General features: G+C 38.4%; 1 protein-coding gene across 1 annotated transcript; it reads right to left on the bottom strand.

Moving 5' to 3' along the window:
• Positions 1 to 803: 803 nt before the first annotated feature.
• PLEKHH3 (pleckstrin homology, MyTH4 and FERM domain containing H3) lies at positions 804 to 19404 on the bottom strand. Its single transcript, XM_026717276.2, has 11 exons — positions 18823 to 19404; positions 11817 to 11875; positions 10126 to 10211; positions 9831 to 10025; positions 9378 to 9535; positions 8153 to 8261; positions 7459 to 7756; positions 3979 to 4186; positions 3551 to 3766; positions 2241 to 2464; positions 804 to 1064 (listed from the first exon to the last, which is right to left on the bottom strand). Exons 1-9 carry the CDS (start codon positions 18964 to 18966, stop codon positions 3758 to 3760), a joined length of 1266 nt encoding a protein of 421 aa, XP_026573061.1. The 5' UTR covers positions 18967 to 19404; the 3' UTR covers positions 804 to 1064; positions 2241 to 2464; positions 3551 to 3757.
• Positions 19405 to 25187: the final 5783 nt, after the last annotated feature.

The following is a 25187-nucleotide window of genomic DNA, read 5'->3' on the forward strand; positions in this document are numbered from 1 at the left end:
TTTAGGAAAAGTAAAATAAAAAGGTGATGTTTTATTATAGCATTGTGTATGTTGGTTTTTGTTTTTTTTTAATAAAATCAGTATTTAGCCATTTGGGAGTTTGTATCTTCTGGTTTAATGTGTGTTGATCAGAAAAGCAGAACAATGCTTAATTTTAAGAAATCAAGGTTTTTTTAAAACAATATTTTATCTATTGTATAAGCCATTCTCTTTATGTGAAAAATAGTTGCAATTGTTTAGAAGCATTTTTTTCTTTTTTGCCTTTAAAACATGTTCATAATTTCTGGATTCCTATGGAAAGAGAATCTAAAGTGGGTTATGATGTTCACTATCTAACAGAAGGTACAAGTGCTTGGGAAAACACGCTGGTATTCTTTGGCTTTAATGTGTAGGGTTTTCAGGCATCCTTTTAATATATCTTGATCAGTAATATCCCACAATAAGGCTACAGGTAGTTCTTGATTTACAACAGCAATGGAATCCACCACTAATCATATATTGTGACAGTCATTAAGGCGCCCTGTGATTGCCTTAACAATCCCTGTTTCCCCTATTGCAATCATCAAATGAACCATGGGGTGCTTCAGGAGTGGGGAGGTGCTGGGAGATGCAGGCCAGGCCAACCACAAAGAAAATAATGGCTCTGGCTTGTTTCTACATCCTTTATTTGATAGATTATGTCAGTAGGAATAGTGTACCAGGTATTATCCAGATGAAGGAAAGGAACAGTAGTAAAACTCTTCAGCTTTCTTTGGAACAAAGGGGTGTTTTTTTTTACACAGGAGAACAGAACAAGGAGACACTTTGTATAAAAAGTATTTAATCAGAACAGATGTGGAAACAGAAAATTCCTCTGAATAGAAGACATAGTTTATCAGCTCCTTAGGAGCAAACAGTATCACTATTATTCTTTTCAAATGACCAGAATATATGCTAATCCAAGACTCCTGCCAGGATACCTAGGAGTCAACTCAAAATTCTACCACTGGCATTTTTGGAAATATTTCCCTGTTCATGTGATTATTGGGAGTTCTTGTCTGTTGACGCTGCAGGATTGTCTTCATCTGAAAAAAAGAAAGCAACAGGTCTTTGGTGGCAGATAAACACTAGTGTCCTCCCAGCAAATAATTGCCTTCCAAATACCTTCTCTTGGACAACCCCAAAACAAAGAGATAATTAAAAAAGGGTTTAGTATACATCCTTCCAGTCAGAAAAGCTGGAGAAATGTTAAGGATCCAGAACATATAGAAATGTTCTGAATACTAGAACTGCCTGTGGAACTTAGTTTGCTTCAGTCAATCTGCATGCACAGCTAATTAGTTACCCTGGTAAGAATGCATTTCTTGTTCAAATTTGTCAAAGTTGGGTAAAACTAACTTGCCATATTAAACAAACCACATATGGGGTTTATAGATATATGCCCTGAGTTCAAGCAACCACATTCTTATAGTTTTATGTTAAATATTTAACATATGCATTAATCAAATATCACACACAAGAGTGCAGAGCTTTCTGTCTTCAACAACCCTACATTTGTTACTGGTCCTTTTTTTCATAGTGAACAGACTTTCATCTTTTTGGATAAGATGTACAGATTGTTAACAGAAAGAACTAGCATATTTTTTAAAGTTAGACTAGGACAAATAATGTGTACCATCTACATTTATTCCTCTGTATCCAATTCCTGTAATAGTCTCAATATATAATAAGGACATGATTGTAACTACTTACCAAAAGCAGCACTTCAGTTCTAGATTGGCATTATTTCAAAGTCAAATAACCTTTTTCAACTTTCTCTGCTGGGTTTACTATGCAGAGTGTGGATGACAGGAATTTCATCACTTAAGCAATATGGGCCAATTACATTTAGGAATATTATATAGCTCACCTGAAAGTCCTAAAGGTTAGCATTCCCCTGGGTGTAGAACAAGTTGACTCAGTTGGGAACAACATACATTGGCTAACTATGTATAAAGGTGGAGGCACAAGGGATATTTGCAGCAATACATTAAAGCAAAATTCACCCATCAAGAGATGTTAAAATGATATCACACTATCTCAGCTGCCTCTGGGCAATTCTCATATGCATCAACTATTCTTAATAGAAAGGAGAATAATTCCTAGTCCTAATTAAGACCCTAACCAAACTCCTAAAATATTTCCATGTGCCCTTTCACATAAATGGCTTTGTCCAAATTGGTACCAATCTATTTTCATATTCTCCAGATGGAGTAACTCACCTGGTAATACCCTGGAAAGGACAGAGCTAATCACTTTCCAGACTTGTTCAAAGTGGCTTCCATGACCTTCAGTTGTCCCATACTTCATTTCATGATGTTCATGATGGCACATGTCAGAAAAATAGCTTTCAGGGTACCACTGGGAAGATGTTCTTGCTTCTCTTCTTATTGTTTGGCCAAAGAAGATCCAAAGTCCAACAGACAATGCCCTAACAAAAAAGATCCTGAAAGTAGGCAATAGTATGTAGTTATAGGATGCTGAAGGTAGTAGAACATAAGAATAAAGCAGGTTAATAATACAAACCAGCTGTATTAACCTGCTATTAACCTGTATTAACCTCAAATTCTGAGTGTCTCCTTAAAGATAGGAAACTACTACTGGTGGACAGCTTATATGTCTGAAATAACAAATTGTCAGACAATGCATGTTAATTTTGGAATAAAATTAGGGACAGACATCTTAGATTGAGTGACTATTTCCTACTATTTCAAAGTTAACAATAGGGATTTCTGACTTAACAGAATGCACTGTTTCCAAATTGTAGCTTTAAAATCTTGCAAACATGAATTTTTATTTTGCTTAGTTCTGTCCCACCCCTGACAAAGGGAGACTCTTTTGTTGCAAAAGCATGCTACAAGAGCTGTGGTGGTGCAATGGTTAGAATGCAGTACTGCAGGCTACTTCTGCTGGCTGCCTGTAATTTGGCAGTTCAAATCTCATCAGGCTCATCCTTCCAAGGTGGGTAAAATGGTTGGTTGCAGATTTATGCAATATGCTGACCCTTTAAAACCACTTAGAGAGGGCTGTAAAGCATTGTGAAACAGTATGTAAGTCTAGCATGAGTGCTATTGCTACTTTTATTTATGTGTTCCTTCATTCATATATTTTCTACAATCATCTCTCAAATACATTATTGCATTGTTGCCCAATAATGCTTAAAAACAAAATACAATGATAAATAAAAAAATGATAAATAAAAACCTATACAACACAATCAGCAACCAAGGTGTAAAAAGCCTCCCTTCCTGGATCTTGCCAGATGGCATTCGTTACAGATGGGACCCAGATCACACCTCTTCTGAAGAATCTAATGGGATTGGTTGGTGTAATTGGGGATAGGCAGTCCCTCAATAAGCCAGTCTGATGCTATAATGGTTGCTGCAACCAGACACGCTCTGGACCTTGGTTGTTGTTGTTTTTTTGTTTTTTTTCCCAATCACGATTCTAAACATACTGTCAACTCTTGGCCCCTTTTTTTCAATTTAGCTATAACTGACACACATATTTTTGTGGGATTTTTTTTTCATACCTGATAAAACTATTTAATACATTCTTTGAACAGGGTTGCTTATACTGCCAATTCTCCATGTGGAAGATAAGTGAATTGGGGATACAGGTCACACCCAAATGCAACACCAGTTCTTGAGACATCTGGGATAAGGCGACAAAGTGGGGGATGACAAAAGGCCTAGTAATGTCCAGTAGGAAAGTACTCAGTGCTGCAAACATCACAGTGTCAAACATGCTGAAGAAAGATAAACGGGATGAGGGGAGGAAGAAAATGATTCAACAATTTATATAGACAATAAAAAGCCAAATCTAATTGTTCTACCAGACTTCTTACAGTTGGTAAGAAACTAGAGTTGTAGAACCTGCTATTTCTAAGAGGAGATAGAAGTTACATTGTTCGTCTTAGCTACCCTTTTTTGCATTCCACCAATTAAGCAATCTGCTCACCTTCTGGGCTGTAACATTAGATGTGATGGCCACATAACAGGTGGTAGTACCAGGACAATGTGTGGAGTGTGGGATTTCCGGGCTTTCTATTAGTGTTGCAATCTCATCCAAAGAGGGCACACACTCCCGTCCTTTGCTTTTGTGCAGGGCTTGTGTGATTAAATGTCCATAGTGGGTCACTGCTGATCTTGGGAACAGTTTCTCCATCCTATTGGGTCAGGGAAGATATGGTATTAGGTGAGTGATTCCATTAAATCTCATTAATAAACATACTGCACTGACTTCCCTCCACCATGGCATGCTGAGGTGGTGATGGTGGTGATTTGTTTCTCCTGCCAACAAATAACTGATTGGTTATTTGTGGCAGATAGGAAGAGCACTCCAGAGGGTTAACGTCACTTCCGAGAAAATCATTGGTTGTCTTCTACCCTCTTTGGAAGAGCTTTATAGCTCCTGCTGCCTTAAGAAAGTTCAAAACATTCTTAAAGATCCACCTCATCCTGGGCATCCTTTTTTTGAACTATTACCATCTGGCAGATGGTACAGGATAATAAAAACAGGACAAACAGGTTGAAAAACAGCTTCTATCCCAGGGCAGTAGCTCTTTTTAATTCTACTGTATGGAGCAGTATTAATGCAATATCAGGGGTTTTCAATTCAATGTATAGAATGTGAAGGATGTGTTTGTGTTTATTTTCATAGTCATAATATACACTGAAGATGGTATTTAATTTTGTTATACGAGGTGCAATGACAATAAAGTAAACTAAACTAAATTTTGCTGCCAAACCAAGTGCATTGGCTGCCGGCACATATGGGAGTGGCTAGGAATGACCTAAGATAATTCTTGGACGACTGTGGATCCTCCTGGGAAGAGGAATCCTGGAGGTTGCAATTCCTAGAAGGGGCATTTGGAGAGTTCCGGTTTCCATCTTTCCTTTCAGTTATTTGCTTTTTTTATGCTCACCTTCACTTTTAACTGCACATTTCAAAGTTTTGTTTTAATTCTTAGTTTTAAAGTTAATTGATTGACTGAAGGCTGATTTACTCTAATCATCTTCTGGATTTTAATGTTAAATTTCCTTCTTTGCTTTACTGTTTTTTTCCCTCTGAGCTACTTTGGCTTTTATTATGAAGCTAATTGGCAACTTTCTGAGTAAACTGACCAGACTGGATTCACATCTATATAGGATTTTACTACAGAATTTAACTTTTAAAAAGCTTTGGTCTGGATTTTTTCTTTTCAAATTTTTGAATTTTAAATTCCCCTTTCCCTTTTTTTCTTCAATGTTCTATGTGGCCATTTGTTGCAGTAAGATTTATCCTTTTCGTTTTTGAAAGAATTTGTTTTCTTTGATTGTGTAAGTTAAAAGAGAGTCTGCCTTCTGATAAAAATGCAAATAATGCATCAACTTAAAGATAAAGCCTGGTGGGCTATCTTCAGAAAAAAAAAGTTTTTAAATCTACAACTTCAAAATCTTTGGTTAAAAGCTTAATAAAATTATCTGCAATTCAGGTCAACCTAAAGAGAATATCCTATAAAGCTAGACCAACAAATGGATGGACTGGAATCTAAGTTTATGAAGAAGAAGTTTGGTTGGAAAGCAGGCAGCCTGTTGCAGAAATCTGAAGGAGATCTGGATTTTACAGATTTATAATTGGCAAATTTGACTGATCAACTGGACTTTGTTAAAAGGATGGATTTATCATACCATATTGTTAAATAATTTGGATGGGATTTTCCTAGGAAGATGGATTGATTTTGGAAAATGGATTTATACCTAATCAGACAAAAATTGACAAGAGACTTTATACCTTAGTTCACAGCAATAATGGGATCCTACCTTAGTCACTACCAGGGGGTAAGCCCCTATTGTGCGAGCATCTAAAAAGCCAATCAGCTGAGAGGGTGAAAAAATGAAAAACTAGAAGCGATCTTCCCCCCCTCCTATGCATTTTTCGGTCTTTTATCCTCTCAGCTGGTTGTTGGGGACTTTCCCCTCTCAGCTGATCAGAGGCTTTTTTTAAACTACCTGTTCTGCAGAACTGGTAGTCATTTTTACTACTGGTTTGCCCAAACTGGGCCGAACCGATAGCATACCGCCACTGGTTCAGTGAGACTGCTTCAGCAGTGAATATGGTGGATATATTTACAGCAGACGTTTAGGATATTGGAAGATGAGTTATTGTTGGGAAAGCTTCCACTAAAAATCTTAAGGAAACTTTTATTATTAAGAACCAAATGAAGGTATTTGATCCTGAATAGATCAGAGATAATGATTGTAGTGATTTGCAGAAGATAAGAAACCATTGTAGAATTTCTCTGAGTTAAATACAATGACAAAGGGCTTTGAAGTTTAATTTTGCAGTTGTTTTACCTGTTAACTATTTTATTTTTACCTATAGTAAATAGATGGTAGACTAAGTTGATTGTAAATACATGCTGAAGTGTATAGAATGTGGGCCTGCTTCACAAGAGGGAGAAACTAGCATTGTTGCAATATATTTGTCAGTAATCAAACAGCTAGTATAATAATTGTACATGTTTTTGTTTTTTGTCCTTTTTAAGGGGGTTGTTGTTTGTTGGGGTTTTTTGGAATTTGTATTTTAACTTTTTGAACAAAATAAAAAAATTACTAACACATGAAATTGTTTGGAAGGTTTTGGGTGGAGGGCATATTTCGGGGTTTCAGAAACTCCTGCTGGATTGAAGCTGTTTTTCAAATATTGTTCCTTAAACATTCTGAATCAAACTGAAGAATAAAGAATTAGATATATGAAGAATATTGCATCTACAAAAAGATTCCTTCTAAAGGTCTGCCTTGCACATTGCTCATATATGTCAAATGAATTATCTTTCTAATCCACTTCCTGCCTACTAGACCATAATGGAAATTTATTGGCAACTGAAATTATGTTGTCTCTGAACACATTAAAAAGGGAGGGATCTTTAGTCACACCCTTGTGAATATAGCATATAGAACAAAGAAGGAGTTGAACACAGACAACCCTTCCTTTCATTTCTTTCAGATTAGGTGAAATAGTTTTTGCCAGTTGCTCTGCATCCAGTTTGTGATTAAAGTTTGTGACCAAACTATTCCACTAACAATGGGAACTCATGGTCATCCAACTATTGCTGAACTACAGCTACCAGCAAAGCTACTATAGCAACTAGCAAAGCGCTAATGATGAAGGATGCTATGAGTTGTAATTCCTCAACAGGTGGAATATCCCAAGTTTCCACTTCTATATGAAACATGTTTTGCAATGTTTCCAGAGGTGGTATTCAGCAGGTTCTAACCAGTTCTGGAGAACCAGTAGCAGAAATTTTGAGTAGCTTGGAGAACTGGCAAATACCACTTCTGACTGGAGATTTTACAGTATCCTTCACCTGCCATGCCCACCAAGCCACACCTACAGAACCAGTAGTAAAAAAAAATTGAATCCCACCACTGAATTTTTCCCATTTCCCTGGCTTACCGCTGCAGATGCAGATGCAAATAGCAGAGTATAGGCACAGAAGGTATAAAAGTATAGCTCATGCACACAAGCAGCTGCCAATAGCGCAAATCTGTGGGTGCCCCTGGAATAGGTGGCTCTGTTGTCTGTTTCACCAGTTGGCAGAATATTTCATCCACCAGGGCTGGAAGGTCATGGCAAGTTTGCAGCACTCCCTGCATGAGAAGGATTGGATCTTGCAATTCTTCAAGCTGTTGTAGTGAATGGAAGAGTTTGACAGCTTCGTCACGAAGTCCTGCATAACCTTGGCCACCCTGAGCTGCAAAATTGGGCAAGATAGGGTGGGAGGAAGAAGATAAGAAAACAACAATTAGTACATTTAAGATCTGTATAAGCTCTTGCTCTCATTTTCTTCTCTGTAGGCAGAGAACTGAAATATTTCACGTATACAGTTTGCATTTAGGTCAAGTACTTTAAATATTGAGGAGTATAGAATTAATTTTCATTTAAATTCAATACAGTTGATATAATAATTTTTTAAATATTTAACAATGTTTCCTTTCCGGAATCTTAAATTTTAGTGGGGTAGTGAGTTTTTGAGTGTCCCTCTGGGCCATGCTCCTGAAAAACCACAAACAACACAACTTTACCATATAACAAATAATGAAGTCAATAAATTAAGGATTCTGATTACTAGCTAAGAAACACAACCCACCTGCATAAGGGAAGGGCAGAAGAGGTGCATAAATTGGACCAGCTGTATAACGTAGGATGGGATTATTGCGATAAATTTGATCCAAGATTTCTGGGCTGTTGTGGTTCTCCTGCAATAGAGAGAGGAAAATGGGAAGAGAAAAAGAGGATCTAGTCTATATTTCTACTCATTAAGATTACTAAAATTAACATCAGGTTCTCCGTGAACCTTCTTCATTCTTAGAACAAAGATCCAACCTCTGGAATTACCACATTCCAACAGCACTTTCCTAAACAGAATGTGCTAAGATGGCTGTTGTCTTTGTAAAGGGCATGACACTTGAGTAATTGCCATTATCTGTGATTGACCCAGAGACTTCAAGCACCTTCCAATCTCCATCTGTATTTTATAATGGAAATCTTAGGAGGAATGGATAATGTATGTATATACAATGTAGAATGTATGTGCAGCTATGGAAATGAACTGAAATTAAATAATAGAAATACAAGTAATTCTCGATTTATTCATTCAGTGACTATTTAAAGTTACAACAGAACTTAAAAAGTGACCTATGACTGTTTTTCACATTAATGATCATTGCAGCATCCCCATGGTCATGTGATCAAAATCCAGACACTTGGCGATTGGTTCGTATTTATGACATTGCAGTGATATGCAAGGTCATGTGATCACCTTTGTGACCTTCTGGCAAAGTTAATGGGGAAGCTAGACTGAGTTAAAAACTGTTTACCAACTTAACAACTGAAGTGATTCACTTAACAATTGTGGCAAGAAAGGTCATAAAATGGGGCAAAACTCACTTAGCAACTGTCGCACTTAGCAACAGGAATATTGGGCTCAATTGTGGTCATAAGTTGAGGGCTACCTGTATCTTTGCACTTACAAATAACTTACTGAAATTTAATTTAATGAATATTCATAGACCCTTTCTGAACAAGATCTGCTCACTGCCCTGTGGTTTTAAAAAGAAAACATCAAAACATTTTGATGCACTTAAAATGACATTGAAATCAAAGCCATCAATTTAACCATAAAGGACTGAGTTCCTGGCCCACTCAAAACGTTGCATGTGATTATCTTTTTCTGTTCCCACTTTGGAGAAAAACCATGGCATGTTTCCCTTGCCTGTTTCTGCGAAAATTCTCTCCCAGATTCCTGTTGCTGGTTAACCAAGCCCCCATTCCTACTCCCAATGACATGTCCTTGTGCTCATTTGGTTCCTCACCTCAATGTCATGCATGAGCAGCTGTGTGGGGGTCTGCAAAGGGGCCTTGCTGATGATAACCTTCTGCAAAGCACAAACCCAGTGTACAGCTTCATTTAAGTGTTCTGTATAGAGTCGGTAGCAGTGCTTTCTGCCAAAAACTGTCACTGCCCAATAGCCTGCAGGAATGGGAGAGAGAAGTACTCATATATAATTAACATGAAGATAATCATAGATAAATATGAGGAAATTTGACCTACTTTCTTAAAATGCGTGGATTATATTTTCACTATGCAAAAAGGGGTAAAAATTAAAAATGCTTCTTAAATAAATCTATGGACTATGGATATCTTAGTGGCTGACCACAGCCCGGTAAGCAAACTCAAAGATCAAACCTTTGCTGAAATCATTCATTCCTGTTGCCACAAAGAAACTACAAAATTCTTTAACCATGCCAGAGCAGACAGTCCTTACCTGTCTCCTTATAGGTTTGCTTGTCAGGCCACAGCACAGAGCAGAGGCTGGTGAGAACAAGGGATCCAAGCCGCTGGGCGGTCACTTCACACCCACTATAGTAGTCTAGGGAATCCTCTGTTAACACAAACCAGTATTTGCGAGGACGCAACCAGGGCTTTTTAATACCTCCTCGGACCTCTCTCTGCAACCAGCCTGGAAGATGAAAAAAAAGCTGAGTCCCTTCAGATTTAAGATCATTGGATTAGATTGTTTTAAAATTTAAAAGGGGAAAGAAGCAAATCTAAGTGTCCACCTTTCAGAATAGCATCAGGTTCATGTTGCATCCTTCCACAGTTCTCTGTGATAAGACTGTATGTCTCTTCAGTCACTGGCAAAGACCTGAAGGCAGCAAACAGAGTAGAAACAATAGGCATCAGTCAGACCTACATTAATACAAATGAAAGAAGACTGATTGATCTTTCCATAAGAGTAGACCTATCTCTTTCAGTTTTGCCGTCTACCTCCCCCCCAAAAAACCCCAATTTTCTGGGTTATCTATGCCAATCTATGAATTTTCATTTGATAGATCAGGAACCACTATTGAGTAAAGCCAGATTTTAAGTTCTAACAACAGCACTGCATTACTAACACACATAGCTTTACTAAGAAGAGCCTGAGAAGTTTTGAAAAACATTCAGGTGCTTTCTCAATGGATTCTCACTTCTGTACACTTCTATTCTCATATTGGGGTATAATTCACAAGTCTCCCCCCCTTTTTATAAGGAAAGGGAGAGAATATTGCCCCCACTCTACCCCCCCACCCCGTTTCTTCCATAGTTCTGGGAAACTGGTCTGAGATTTTGCACTGTTAACCTCAGACTAAAAATAAGCTGTTTATATAGAAGGGCTGCCAAGAATTTGGGAAAAGAAGGAGCTCAGCTGAAGAGAGGATGCTGGCTGGATTGCGGGGAAGAGATACAGAAAGACAGAGGTCTTGGCATTTGAGCATCAGCATCGAGGGACAAAGCGGGGGAAGGGGGAGGAAAGAAAGGGAAGAAAATGTCTCCTCCTCCCTATTCATGATTCTTTATAGCACATTGCACAAAGTCCAATGTCACAAATTACTGCAGATAAGAAAATTCATCTCTGCAGGCATCCATGGCATTATCGACTACTTTTCTATTTGATTTATCCTAATATCACAATTAGGCTTTGGGGCTCAAGTAAGAATTAAGTATATTCACAGGTTCTTCTTATATCCTCCCCACTCACATCTCCCTATTTCTATCTCATTCCCCTTGTCCCTTTCTCCCAGCAACCTCCTGGAGCAGGATTCTAGTGGCCTCAGCCTCACACACACAAAAACCTTCTACTTCCCTCTGCCTTTTCCCCAAGCCCACCTTGGCAACAGATAAGAAGCAAGAATCACTCGCTCAAATAGTTACTTCCTGCTTGGCTATGCCTGATCCCAACTGGGACTTATTAGCTCTGAAGCAGAGTGGGAGATATATGGGTCGCAGAATTCTTTCCATGGAGTTTTTGGCTTTCCAGCCGAGAACAAACAGAAAACATCAGGATAGAACAGAGCAGACAGATACACTTGGAGGGTATTAATTTGGTCTTAGGGGAGACTTGGGAATTATACCCAATACTAGGATTGAACCCTAAAGTGCGAAGTAATCATGAATGTTATGTTTTCCATTTCTTTTTTTGCTTCTCAGTTTAACAAAGTGTCGGCATAAAGCCTGAAGACGAAACCTTTCCCAGAGGAAAACCATATGGAAAGGAGGGATATGAAGTTTCTGGTCTGGAACAGAGGAGGTTTTAAAGGGGTCAGTCAAATGAATGTTAGGAATCTCCTTTTCTTTCATGAGAACAATAGCCAGAATTAGGACTCTGGTTAACATACAGTATTCTCCCACTAAAACACAGGATCCTTCCCACTACAATGACGGTTGTTCTCTACTCCCCCTTGCCTCATATATACAACTCTTTTATGCTCACCTTTCAGAACAACTGCTAGCACGACTGGGTTGAGTGAGGTTCACTTGTAAGGAAGAGTCCTGGGAGAAATGGGGTGAATAGAGAGAGAAAGAGAAAGAAGAGGAATGTCATCAGGATTCATTCAGAATTGAACATAAAAAGGCATGAGAGTTAGATTTAAGGAGAATGAGGGCAGAAGGCACTCTGGAAGAGTTAGAAATTAGAATTCAAAGATAGATAATATGTTACCTTGCAATTTCAAAATTTATATATTCAAAAGTAAGAGGCTATTTAAACAGAAAATAGGAATGCATAAATAATATTCATACAGGCAGGATGCCTCCCAACCCTTCAAGGAAGTAAATTATTAATTTGCTGCTTTCTCAGGCTGCCTAGTCTGCACTATTGCCCCTCCCAAGCCAGAGTCTGGCTGATCAACCTTCTCACATCCTGCAAGCTGCAGCAGCTGAACAAGTTCCTGTATCCTCAGCCGACCTCGGTGTTGGGCTGCAGTCCCTTCAGAATTGCACAAGCACTCTGTTGGGTAAGATACAGCAAAAAAAAAAAAAAAAAAAAGTCCTATTGTAGCTAAAGCTCCCTTCCCCTGCAAGGGGAGAAGGTGAAGGAGCAGACAAGTCCTAACAGAAGACAGGAAACTATAGTCTCACGTACCTAATTCATGCAAATCCCCTAACGTTGGCAAAAAATGTAAGCAAGTTTGAGATGCAGTTGTGTGAGTTTGGTGGAATTGTAGGATCTAAAACTTTGTAGTCCCCACAAAGGTGCCCCAAATAAAAATCTAAGCTGCAGGGAGGGGAGGAAGGAAGAGAGAGAGAGAGAGAGAATGAGAGAGAGAACAAGAGGAGGGGAGGGAGAGACTATATATAAAGTCAAACTGAATAGCAAAAAGTAGGGAGCTACTGCAACAGGTATTGAGTAATGGACGGGACACCAACTGTCCTGTGGCATTTTAACACCTGTTGTAACTTGGCCCAAGTTGGCATAGATCATCATGATCCTCTAAGGCAGGGAGACTAGCAACCATCAACAGAGCACGGAAAGATTAAGCAACATCAGAACTGAAAAAAATAAAAGTATCTAGGAAACAATTGCAAAAATTAATTTTCCCTTCATAATTCACTTCTAAAAATTGTGTTCTGGCTTGCAGATATGGCTGGATTATCAACTCCAAAATATGGTTTAAATTATGTCTGAGGCGCTTAGCAAGGACTATAAAACATTTTATACTCTAATATGATGTTCTTGCTTGAAACCTTTTGCAGTTACATAGTGCTTTTCATGTTTCCCAACCACAATTCTTACGTTCCAGTTCCCCAGAACACTGAGACACCACCGAGCTTGTAATTGTTAATGCCATCTAACTGATTTTTAATATTTTCATTCTAGATGAGAAAGAATGGCATGCTTTGCTATTGACAGTTACATGAACATATAGGGAGGGAAAGTAGGGGAAAAAAGACTGAGGACGAATAGAAAGATGCACTTCTGAAAACAGGCATGATGTAAATGTCTTTATTATCATGAGTGGAAAAGACACTGAAAAAAACAAAGCATATCCAAACATTCATGGGATTAACTTTACAACTTTGCAGACTAGCTTTGTTTGAATTAATTACTGAATTTGTAATTTGTAAGCGGACCAAAACAAAAATGACATTTCAGTAATGCTGAATATGTACAACTTTATAATTCTTCAGTTTTATTTTATCCAATTTATTTTATTTAATTTATTCAGTTTTATTTGAGTGAATCAAAAGAGTACAGCATTATATCCTATTAAAATCAGGTCATGTTCTGATTCCTTAATTCTGTTCTTACAACTTGTAGAATACGAGGGTTGAAAAATATCCTTCCTTCAATTACTGGCTATCCTTTCTGCTGCAGCCGGTTGACAGCCATTTTATCTCTAAAAAAAGCTTCTGTCAGAAATTTACAGTAACTTATCTAGAATTCAATTCCCATCAATTAAAATGAGAAATATGAAACTTCAAATCTTTAGAACGCTCTACAGATTTTCATTAAAACAATGAATGATATGGATCATACCTCTGAGACACACAGAACTAACATATGACACAATGTGTGGTAGGAAGAGTGGATAAGGAAAAGTCCGACCGCTTGCAGAGTAGCTCCCTCATATTGCCACTGCCATTATTTACTTTCAGCTATTTCTCTCATTGCCTACTGGTAAAACAGCTGTTGCCCAGTCCTTACCTAAATGAAGATACCTGCCTGACAAAAGTATATTTATTGTTTGGGACTGTCGCCTGCACAAGCTGCCAGCTCAGATATACAATACACATTTTCTCAAGCTCTGACATACAATCCAGCTTTCAAGTCATGACTCTTGGTTGCATACAGATTATAAATAAAATAAATATCATCATGTCCAGCCTGACTTGGACAAATGGCTGATGTAACACATTCAGCTTCCTTATTTGTGCTGAGAAGATCAGGTTTGACTTAATACCACACCAAAAAATAGCTAGAAAAGAAGAGAATGTGCAATTTGTAACAACCTGGTTGATGGTCTACTGGAAGCACTTTATTTTCTTTGTCACTTTTAAATTGGTGACCATAGCATTGGTATCTGATCAGCTATTATTTTTCTTTATCAGCAACAAATACTTGCATTTTTATATTTGAAGTTAAAAAGAGTACGCGTGTTGTGTTTCTCTTAAAAAAAAAAAGTTAAATTTGATTTTGTTTGTATTTAACGGGATTGGTCTCAAAGAAAGAAGAAGGGATGAATCTTATTTACACAAAAACCTCTAGGTTACATGGCCAGGAGATTGCTTTCTTGTATTTTTATCATTCACTCACCAGAAAGGTAGCACAGATTGTGAGACTCCTACTTCTCTCATATAAAAAGGTCAGGGGCAAAGGTAACAGGTGAAGTTCCAGAGAAAAAGAAGTGGTGATAGCAGGAACTAACAAGCTGATATCCCAAAATAGGAGACGTGGAGACAAAAGGGCTTAAGAGAAAGAATAGTAAAGCCTCCTCACTGGCTTAGCCATTCTATTACAGTTCTGAATTCTGATTTATAAAATTCGGAGCAGCTTATCCAAATACCCAGAGAGTTTTAGTGATCCAATGTAAAAAATTGTTTATTGGTAATAAAGACTTACATTGCAAAAATGTTTATTTTTAAAATATCTTAACTTTTCTTGAACCAGGACTTCTGTTGAAAAACCAGTCATTCTAAGGATTTTTTTAAAATGAGCAGGAAATTAAAATAGACATCTTTCATCCTCAAATCAATATTCCCCTTATTTGGAATTTTATACAGGAAAAGTAGAATGAAAATAGTGCATTTAAATTTAAATAAAGACCATATGCAGAACACTGAGAAGAATATATTTTTTAAAAAAAATCAGTAGCGAGAAAAACTATCAATAAATATAGAACAAGGAGTTCAAGTGGGAAGGTTGCTCCTGAGTAAAGGCTACATTTACATAATTGTATTTGATCAAATGCAATATCACGGCATAAATTTTGTTTGGTAGAAGTGCCAAGTAGAACTCTATGTGCTGTAAAATTGAATAACTATTTATCATGGGAAAAAATTCCTCTGATTACATCACACAGTTAGAACATAAAGCTTAAATAAAAACTGCTGAAAGGGAATGCTTGACCAAAACCTCAAATGTTAAAGATTTATAGAGTATTGACTTTCTACAATGGAAACAATGGCAGGAAGAACTTTTTCAAGGGTACAATAGCTTCCAAAGTACAAAAAAAAAAAGCTGCCTTTTTAAGCAATTAGTTTTGGTTGAAATAGCATATGCACATAGATGTATTTCCAATTAAAATTAAGAGTCTATGTTTCCATTTGCTCCATCTTTCAGTTCTGCTTCCTGGCAAAAAAAAAAAAAAATGTGGGACTTGAGCCAATGATCTATCGTACCTCAAATACGGCAGTTGCCCTCTGAATAGGCAACATTTTGGCACGCCTACTTGACAACTACTGCACAACGACTTCAGTTTCTGATCTCTCCAACTTGACAAATGAGAAGTTCCCATTTATCAGAAGATCCTAGTAACTTCATGCAAAAGGCTACAGACAGTATGAGCGTATAATTTAGGGGTCAAAAAAGCTAACAGCAGGATAGTCATAGAGGTTTTATATAATAACCATGATATAGAAAGAGAACTATTCAGAATCTTTTAATTAAGCTGGCAGAAGATTCAGTAGCAAAAAAGAGAAAATTTTAAATTATTGCATATTTAAGTCAGCATATTACCAGAAGATGCAGTAGCCATGGATTGAAAATCAATTTTCTTTAGCTTGGCATTTATTACACACTCTGGGATACTATTCCTGTAACCCTCAGCCAGTCATTTGTATTAAAGCAGAGCAATTTATGAAGAAAAAAGTATTTTCAGAGGGTCTTACAGCGAAATCAAAATGGTAGTTTCAAGGGCATTCTTTCTTTTTCATATCAAGGAAGAGCAAAGGAAGGCTGTTGTTTCTCAGAACTTTTTATTTGATCACTTGGAAATAGGAGGATGGATTGGGAGCTTATCCAGAATTACTCCTCATTTTAACCCTGATATGGACCCTGTCTGGATTCTCAATTCTCAGAATAATCCTATTGTTATGGTGTAATAACATTTGTTATCCTTTTTCTTTTAATTGATCACATATACTTCCCAAGTTCTTGCTCAGAAGGATTATGCAGCAAATGCTCCTCGGCTACTGAAAGTCAAGGTGGGGTTGAGGAAATGCTCCAAAAATAACATGCACCCAAATACCCCATCTCCCACTTGGCACTTCCCTGTAACATAATTTTAGCACAGGGCATTTTTGTCTCCCTACCCTCAACTTGCCATCAAAATATGGTTTCAAGATTTCTCCTTAATGGATGATTGGGGAGCGAGGAGGAAAGTAAAAGGGTACAAATCTGTTATGCAGGGACATAACAAACGTAGGGGGATAGGTTATTACCCACCGAACAGATGATTCTCAGAAAACCAGTTTTTTTCCCCACCTTTGGAGTTCTAATAGATTTGTAGAAAACAAAGGAACTCTAGGCCAGTTTCTTCTAGCAGTTATACTGAACTGCCTCAACATGTTAAGTCTCGTTCAGCTTGATGGTGAGTTTTTTTACCTAAGGAAGAAAGCTTGAAAGAGAAACTCCCAGAAAAGAAAATGTATCCAGCACATCTGAGCTGTGAATTAAACTGAACTTTTTAAAGATCCCTTGGGGATTTAAAACTAGCCAGTCCTCCAGCCAACCACCCACACCTCAATTTAGTTTTGTCAGAGAGGACAGCTTGGCCTTTTTACTGTGCCAAGAAGTGACGCCATGAAAAAGATTATCCAGACAAAGGAAAGATTTCCTTGGGGGCTGAAATTTTTCTGCTCCAATATAGGCAACATCATGCCTTTAAAACATAGTTTCATTTGAACTAGACCTCAGCAATCTGAGTTTGATTGGAATGAAAAAGATTTTAGATATGCGGTAAAGCCAATATTTATGTTCAGCAGGTAGAAAGTATTTATAAAAATCTAACTCTCTTGCACTAGTCAAGAAAACCTGAATGTAATTTCTTCAAATGCACAGAGCTGTTATGTATTCCCTATTTGATTCCCAAAATCCAGTTTGGAGCAGAGTGCAAATATAGCAGCTGTTTGTAACTCTAGAAAAGAACTCTAGAAAAAGAGGTGACTGCTTTAAAGAGCGCAAGAAGTCCTTGCATACTTGTGCAGACAGTTGGTAAATAAGAATGGAAGAAACAGTTCATCTTGTAGCCAACTTGGCTACTTTTTCGGAAGGGAATGACCTGATTCAAATGGCAATGGCAGAGGAATTATTTTTCTGCTTCTTAGGGAGAACAGAACAGTAGAACAAAATATGGGGTAAGAGACCTGAAGGCTTTACTATGAACACTTCGGCAACATTTTGATGTTTGGGCTTTATATGCTAGCAGCTAGCTGATCATGTCAATCAACACTCAGCCTTGCTCTCCATCACTTTGAGGCTGAGCTCTTTGACCCTCTGTCGTAATTAAAAGGAAACAAGGAAGACATTCCAAGCATCCAAGACAACAGCTTGTCCTATATAAGTCATGGCAGAGGCATTGCATAAATATGAGGAAACATTAATTTTTCTGCTCACCTGGGTCAGCATACCATTCCTGCAATTGGATTAAATGAAAGGTGAAGGACATGTACCCTCCAGATTTTGCTGTTGTAACAGCTTCAATTAGCATAGTCCATTTTCATGGGTGACGGGAGTTACCATATAGCAACACCTAGAAGCTCACACATTTAGGTTAATTTGATTTAGCTTAAAAAGTTTGAAAATGGAGAGTATACTGCACATACTTGTGGATAAATCTATTCATGGATAATTCAAACCTGATTTTGGCACTTAAAATTCTCAATTTATCTATTATATACAATAAAAGGAAGGCAGTTAGCTACTGAGATATAATAAAATCCCTGTGGATTAACACTGAGAAAATCAATCAGATTAGAAGAGGAAAAAGATGAGAATTAAACCAACAACAATAAAAAAAGAGAATCCTCCACCAGAATAACACTTCTTCCAACAATGAATCTGAAGGTATGAAATTATCTTATGAAAGATAGCTGTCCTGTAATGCCAGTACATTTGAAGGACATAAGGCTAGAAAGGCAACATCAAGGCATGTTCTTTTGCAATTCTTTAAAATAAAGCAATCCAAGAAGAATGTTGGCCCGCATTTAATCTGATTGGATCCGGTCAGTGAGCACGTTCTAAGTTAATACTTAGTAGTACCAGAAGACCTTCCAAACAGAAAAAAAATTCCAAGGATCACTTTACCTTCTTTTTATTATTGCATCCTTAGTATGTACATAAGATCTTTTAAGTCCCCAGCAGAGGGGTATGAAACGCATCGAGGCGCGCGTTTTCTTCCCTGACCACAAAAAAGATAGTTTTTCCTTCTAGCTCTCGAAAGAACTCCTAAAAGAATGGAACGAAGTTCTGAGGTTGCTCCTGCCCGCGCACAGCTCACCTCATCGCCTTGCCTGCGTAATTCAAATGATTCTTCAACTTCTTCACTGGCTACCCCCTTGCTCGCTTCACAGTAGTCACGTCGCAGCAAGGTGAAGCCTTGCCTGCAGCACAGCAGCCACCATAAGCCGCCGGGGAACGGCATCCGTAGCTTCGGTCTGTGCAGTAAAAGCAGGGCAAGGAAGGAAGGAAGGAAGGAAAGGAAGGAAGGAAGGATTGGGCTGGGTTGGTTGAGGCGCCCAGGGCGCGCTTAGAGAAAGCGAAGGGAACCTTTTGGTGTCTTGACCTAGCCGTCTGATCCGCTTGCTTAACCGGGCTCTTGCCCCGCCACCGCTCTCCCCGCCCCAGTCCAGGAGCGGGGGAGGGGCACGTCACGGCAAGGCCCTGCCGGTTGCCCAAGAAAGTGCCACCCTTTCCGGCGGGGCGTGGGGGGGCCGGCGGCGGCGGTATATTTCATCACGTGGGTTGACTTGGCCGGGAACGGTCGGTGCGGGTGTCTTCTCTTTCTTCGTTCCCTTGGTTGGAAACGGAGCTGCAGTTGGTTACCAACATTGAAATGCTTCATGAAAAGCATAAAATATGTGCCAAAAGCGTCACTGGAACAGGATGCTGTAGAATTTATTTCCCGGATAATGAAAAGCGGGAGTGGGAAGGGGTACGAAGAGACTGAAAGTTTGAAGAGCAGCAGGAAACCTGGGACAATAAAAAGCATCATTCTTAAATAATTGGGGCTCTCCGCACCTTCTACTGACACTTAGACCGGCCAACTATATTTTAGACTACCGTTTATGAGAATTACTGCAGATGAAGTACAGTAGTGATAGCTCTGTCCTGCAATTCCAATAAATTGGGTTAAGATAACACGAGAATGCTGCTAATAAGTTAACGATAGGATAACTTCACGATAGGAATCGGTACTGTAGAAAACGTCTTGGCTTTCAGGTGACCTTGAAGCAAAATCAAAAGTGTGATATCCAACGTATGTGAAAAACAATTATTTTGGAAAAACACTTTTTATTTCTTCTCTCCGAATGATTAGAACTAGCGCGTTTATGGATTCTGGATTGCTAGGTCAGTAGCAGATATCAGGTAGATAAGTTAATTTAAATTTAAATTAAAAATAACACTATTTTAATCCAGGTATTATTTCATTGCAGAAGGCCCACACTTGCAGTTGCCAGTTTTTTTTTTTTTTTACAATGGTTGGCAGTGAAGCTGAAACTCATTTTGGATTGAAAGGCAAATGTACCAATTTGTTTACCAAAAAGGCTTTCTGGAGTCTCTCTAGTACAACTTTGGTAACTTTAAAGTCTGTGGAGTTTAACTCTAGAAATACTGCTCTGGCAGTATTAATAACTATGCTTTCAGCTACTAATTCATAAACCAAATATGCATCCACCTCATGTTATCCCTTCCTCAGATTATATACATTTTTATTAATGTTTGCAATTTTCCACCTTGACCTGAAGTAATCATTTTGAAAATTGGAGTTAGTAATTTACAACATATGTAGGTTAGCTCTCAGTACCAAGTATCATAATTATCATATGCATGGAGCCTGCATATTCATAGTCAGTGTATTATTAAGTAACAGGGATTATCCATGCATGCCTCTGTGTGTGTGTGTGTGTGCTTGCATGCTTCGTGACCTGACTTGGAGCTTCCCTTCTGGTTAGTCATTGTGGGAAACAGGATGTGGACTGGATGGGTTTTGGGGCTTTTTCAGCTTTTTGTTCTGCTGTTAACTCTTGTTTCTTCTTAGCTATTTTTGAATAATGAGATTTGCAGTTACTGAAAGTGACATTCTGTCCAGCTTATCTCATTGATTTTGTATTTGGTTATGGATAATTCTGTAGAATCTCCTCCGCAAATCTTTTTTTCTCTGCAAGATAATAAGCAAGTATTTGTAAACTGGAAAACATTCAAACTTTTCAACTTATTTCCATTAGTACCACAAATACGGTGTGCTTTTTAAAAATGAAACAGTGCAGTTTTAAAACAATATAGGTTTACCATCTACATTGATCTGAAACATTTTAGAATATTTGAAGATAGAAGTTAGTCTTCACCAGCTGTAAGGAATTTACTCAAACTTTGGAGTTGCCAGGGTGTAATTAATTCCATGATTTCCCCAATTAAGGAGCTGCTCCAAAGTTTCCACAGAAGTTCCAGCAGGCAAAATTGCGATAGCTATAAAGAAAGTATGACTTCACTTCACCCCAGAAAGTCTCATGGAAGAAGAATAAAACTTACCATACTTTTGCAGCACCAAACTCAAAACCAAACACCCCACCCCATATGGCTGCTTTAAGGGAGGGAAAAACAAAAGAAATCACCTGCTTTCCTAATTGCTTAATTGAAACTCTCTATCTCTCTCTCTCTCTCTCTCTCACACACACACACACACACACACACACACACACTTTATGCATATCTCGGAAGTTGTTAAATTATGGGAAGAAACAACAATTAGAAGAAACAAATAGATTCCTTAAATTGGATCTTTAGGTTAAGAAAGTTAATCTAAAACACTTGATTCTAAAGGCTCTGTAGAAGTAATTACACTTCAGAAAAATTGTTTAGTTCAATCAGTATTTAGCCTCGCAATTACCATCTCTCTCCCTGGAAACCATCCAAGTTGGTTTTTTTTAAAAAAAACTAATAATCATTAATTAATCATTATTCTGGACTAGAGATGAGATTCTAAAATATTCCCATAATTCAAATATTTTTACTTTTAGTATTGCATAACCTCCTCTATCTTTAAATAGACAATTTCTACTCAGAAACTGTTGTTCTATCTTTCCTCCTTTAACATTCCTTTTGTTTTTAAATTTGAAAAATTGTGACTTCCTTGCCAATATTTCTACCGGTAGATGGAATATAATTTCCACAGAAATAATACTGTGCACAAATTTGAGATAAAGCATCAATGTCCACATTTCTCATTTTATTTATTTATTAAATTTGCCTTCTATCCTGCTGCAAGGTGACCCTAGGTAGTTCACCCATCAAAATAAAATTATTTATATCTAAGTCTATATAAATGTATAAAATCACCATAAAAGTACAATAAAAATACAGGTTATAACTCAAAGATGGGGAGGAAGGGAACAATTTGTTTTGAATCTTTAAATAAAAACAAGAAAGGCTGTCAGAGCACAACAAATTGAAAAATGACATTGCCATATTCATACTAGAAGCCTGGCATTATTCAAACTTCTGAATCTAGCAGTTTCCACCATTAAAGTTTAACAGATGCCGAACATGTTTGAGCTTGCCCTGGCTCACAAGTTGGGTCAAGCAGCATCTCAGTGAAATTAGGTGTGTTTAGCCTGAGTTGTTGGAGTTTGAAAGTGATAGTGGTCAAGGAGCTAGGCAAATTGAGGGTGTGAAAAAAATGGAGAGGATTGTAGTTGTGACATGCAGAGGAAAATAGAATAGAAGCTAGGAATCAATTCGTTGCAATAAGAAAAGATTGCAGTGGCCTTGGACTTAGCTGGGTTCAATGAGTGATAAGTCTGAAGGAGCAGAAAGCTCTGCTGGCATGGATGATCTTCTATAATTAGTGCTGAAGGAGCAGAAAGCTCTGCAATAGCTTATTAACTTGATTAAATATGGTTAAATATGGATAGAAGGTTTCTCTGTCCAAAATTTGCCTAGTTAGGTTTAAGTGGTGCACCAACATCAACTCCAGAGCAAGAGAGGATAGCTGAAGTTAATATTCCATGAAAATATGATGGGTGACTTGCTATTTGTTTCATGGATTGCAAGATTAAGGTCCTATATGTGCTGGGTGCGGGGAACAATCTGTGTCAGTTCTCCCAGCTCCCAGTTTTCCCAGGCAGGAAACATGACTAGATGGACTAATTCTACCTTATTGTAAGGGTACATTAACAGAATTGTAGAAGTCTGAAGTACTGACTTCCTGTTGCCACTTTTAACTGCTTGATCCATTAGGGGAGATCCTTTCTAAGTTTCTTTCTCTGACAACTAAGCCACTGGGATCTCTGCCTCTCATGTCTGATTGTTTCCTAGGCAGCATCCCTTCCCCTCATTCTCCCAAGATTATTCACATAGTTCCATTAGTTTCTGAGAGTTTTGCTAGATTGTTGCCTCCCTTGCTGCCTAAATAGCTCCTTTCCAAGATGCTCAGCATCATTACTATGTTGGTAATTTACTTCCCCAGGCTCTTTGTGTTAAGGAATTTCAACCTACATACCTAGGTTGCATGATCACAGGTTACCAGCTTGGGAATTTATGACTACTCATGGTCTGTGTTTTAAACTGTCACAGTCACAACTCAGAGGCAGCTACAGCCTGGTTTGAAATTCATCTCAGAAATATCTGGTTTGTGATTTGAGGATGGGTGACTCTGCCTGCCTGCCTGCCTGCCTGCCTGCCTGCCTGCCTGCCTGCCTGCCTGCCTGCCTGCCTGCCTGCCTGCCTGCCTGCCTGCCTATCTATCTATCTATCTATCTATCTATCTATCTATCATCTATCTATCTATCTATCTATCTATCTATCTATCTATCTATCTATCTATCTATCTATCTAACTGGGCAGCTTACAGCATTAAAAACATTTAAATCATAAAATAAATATTTCTTAAACAAAATAGAAATTACAATTAAAAATAAAATTGTAGTTAAATGATGGGAAGGGAAGGAGCAGGATCTGGGGTCTACAGCTTGCTTCCTTTGCTGGCATGGACAGGACAGTCCAGTCCCAGGGGACAAAACAGTTCCTCAAGTAACCTGCAGCCATGCCCTGCAGGACTTTAAACGTAATAACAATTGCACCGGGAAGCAAACCAGCAGCTTGTGCATCAGTAGTGCAACCTGGGGGAGCAGTAGTGCCACATGGTCCGCCCTAGACATCCCAAGAATTGCCCATGCTGCTCACTCTGCACTAGTTGAAGCATCTGAATGTTCTTCAAAGGTAGCCCCTTGTAGAGCTAATTGCAGTAGTTCAGACATGGTAAAGGTAAAGGTTCCTCTTCCACATACTTGCTAGTCATTTCGGCTCTAGGGGGCAGTGGTCTGTTAAAAAGCCAAACAGCCAGCGCTGTCCAAAGACGTCTCATGTGGTCATGTGGCATTTCATTCAGGATTCTCTGAAGTGCCAAGCAATCATCTTTTCTACCACCTTCTCTGGAAAGGAAGATTGAAAACTGGACAAAAGTTGTCCAGGCAGGTGAGATCAAAAGATTTTTTTTTTTTTAAAGGAGAGGAAAAAGCACTGGGAAGTCTCCTCCTTCAGTGAGAAATGTATTACTGTTTGAATCCACCTGCCAATTACCATCCTGGAGGCTTTCACCAATTGACATTGGTTGTACTGACAGCATGAAGGACTCTGTCCACTTTCTCAGATCCAACCGGATCAAACTGTTTCCAGATAACTAGGCATGATCTTTCCCTGGGAATCTCATATAGACCTGCGCCACACATGGGTTCCAAGTGTGAATGAATCTGAACAGGTGTTGAACAAATTCTTTGCCCAACCCTGAAGATGATCAAATGAGCTCCTTTGTCCCTGAGGAGAACAGATGACCCAGAACAGGGATACAGGGCAACACTCTCCAGAAACAATCAGGGCCGAGAAATAATACTGTTTTGCCACTGTTACTACCATGAGGAAGACCTTAATAGTAGCTCTACATTATGTCCAGTTGGAGTCATCTTCATTTTCCTCCAGCAGCTCTCTAGGTGTCTCAACCATTTTCAGGATCCACATGTCAGATCCACATATCTGTCATTCTTCAATGGAAGAAGTGTGTGTGGGGGGAGTTGGTACAAGTAATCCTTTTTTATGTAACCTGAATATATTAAATCTTATATTGATTCTGTATAACTGCACATGATATACAACTGGAGGGCTGGAGCCAGGTGTCTAGAAACTTGTCACCTCTTGAAGAGATAATGAGACGGGACCATAAAAATTCCAGCTCTGGAAGATAACCCTGGGAACTCTTCTAAGATATGTTCCCAGAGAAGGGGAGAGGGGAATAAACATGTTGGTTCTTTGTTTGACTAAATCCACATCTAAATAAGGGGAGGGATTGTAACTCCCTTTATCTATTACTTATGCCTGGAAGCATCTTAGACTCTGCTTTGACTAGTGCTGGGATCATCCCTTTCAATAAAGAATTCATTTTGAAATGCTTATTTCCAGAAGTTCATTCTTTTCAGTTGAAAGGGAAAAGTCCAGTGTTTACATAAAGCAGAGTCTGCAATAGAGGTCAACCCAGAGAGGAATTTTTTAAAAAAAACTTAACTCTACCGAGGGGACCCTGCAAAAATGTCTGAATACAGCAAGGACCAAAGGGAAGCCAAACTTTGACAACTACCCAGCCAGACACTGACT

This window comes from Pseudonaja textilis, chromosome Z, assembly GCF_049901715.1.
Source record: "Pseudonaja textilis isolate UNSWEBS1 chromosome Z, rPseTex1.2, whole genome shotgun sequence".
Taxonomy (NCBI): domain Eukaryota; kingdom Metazoa; phylum Chordata; class Lepidosauria; order Squamata; family Elapidae; genus Pseudonaja; species Pseudonaja textilis.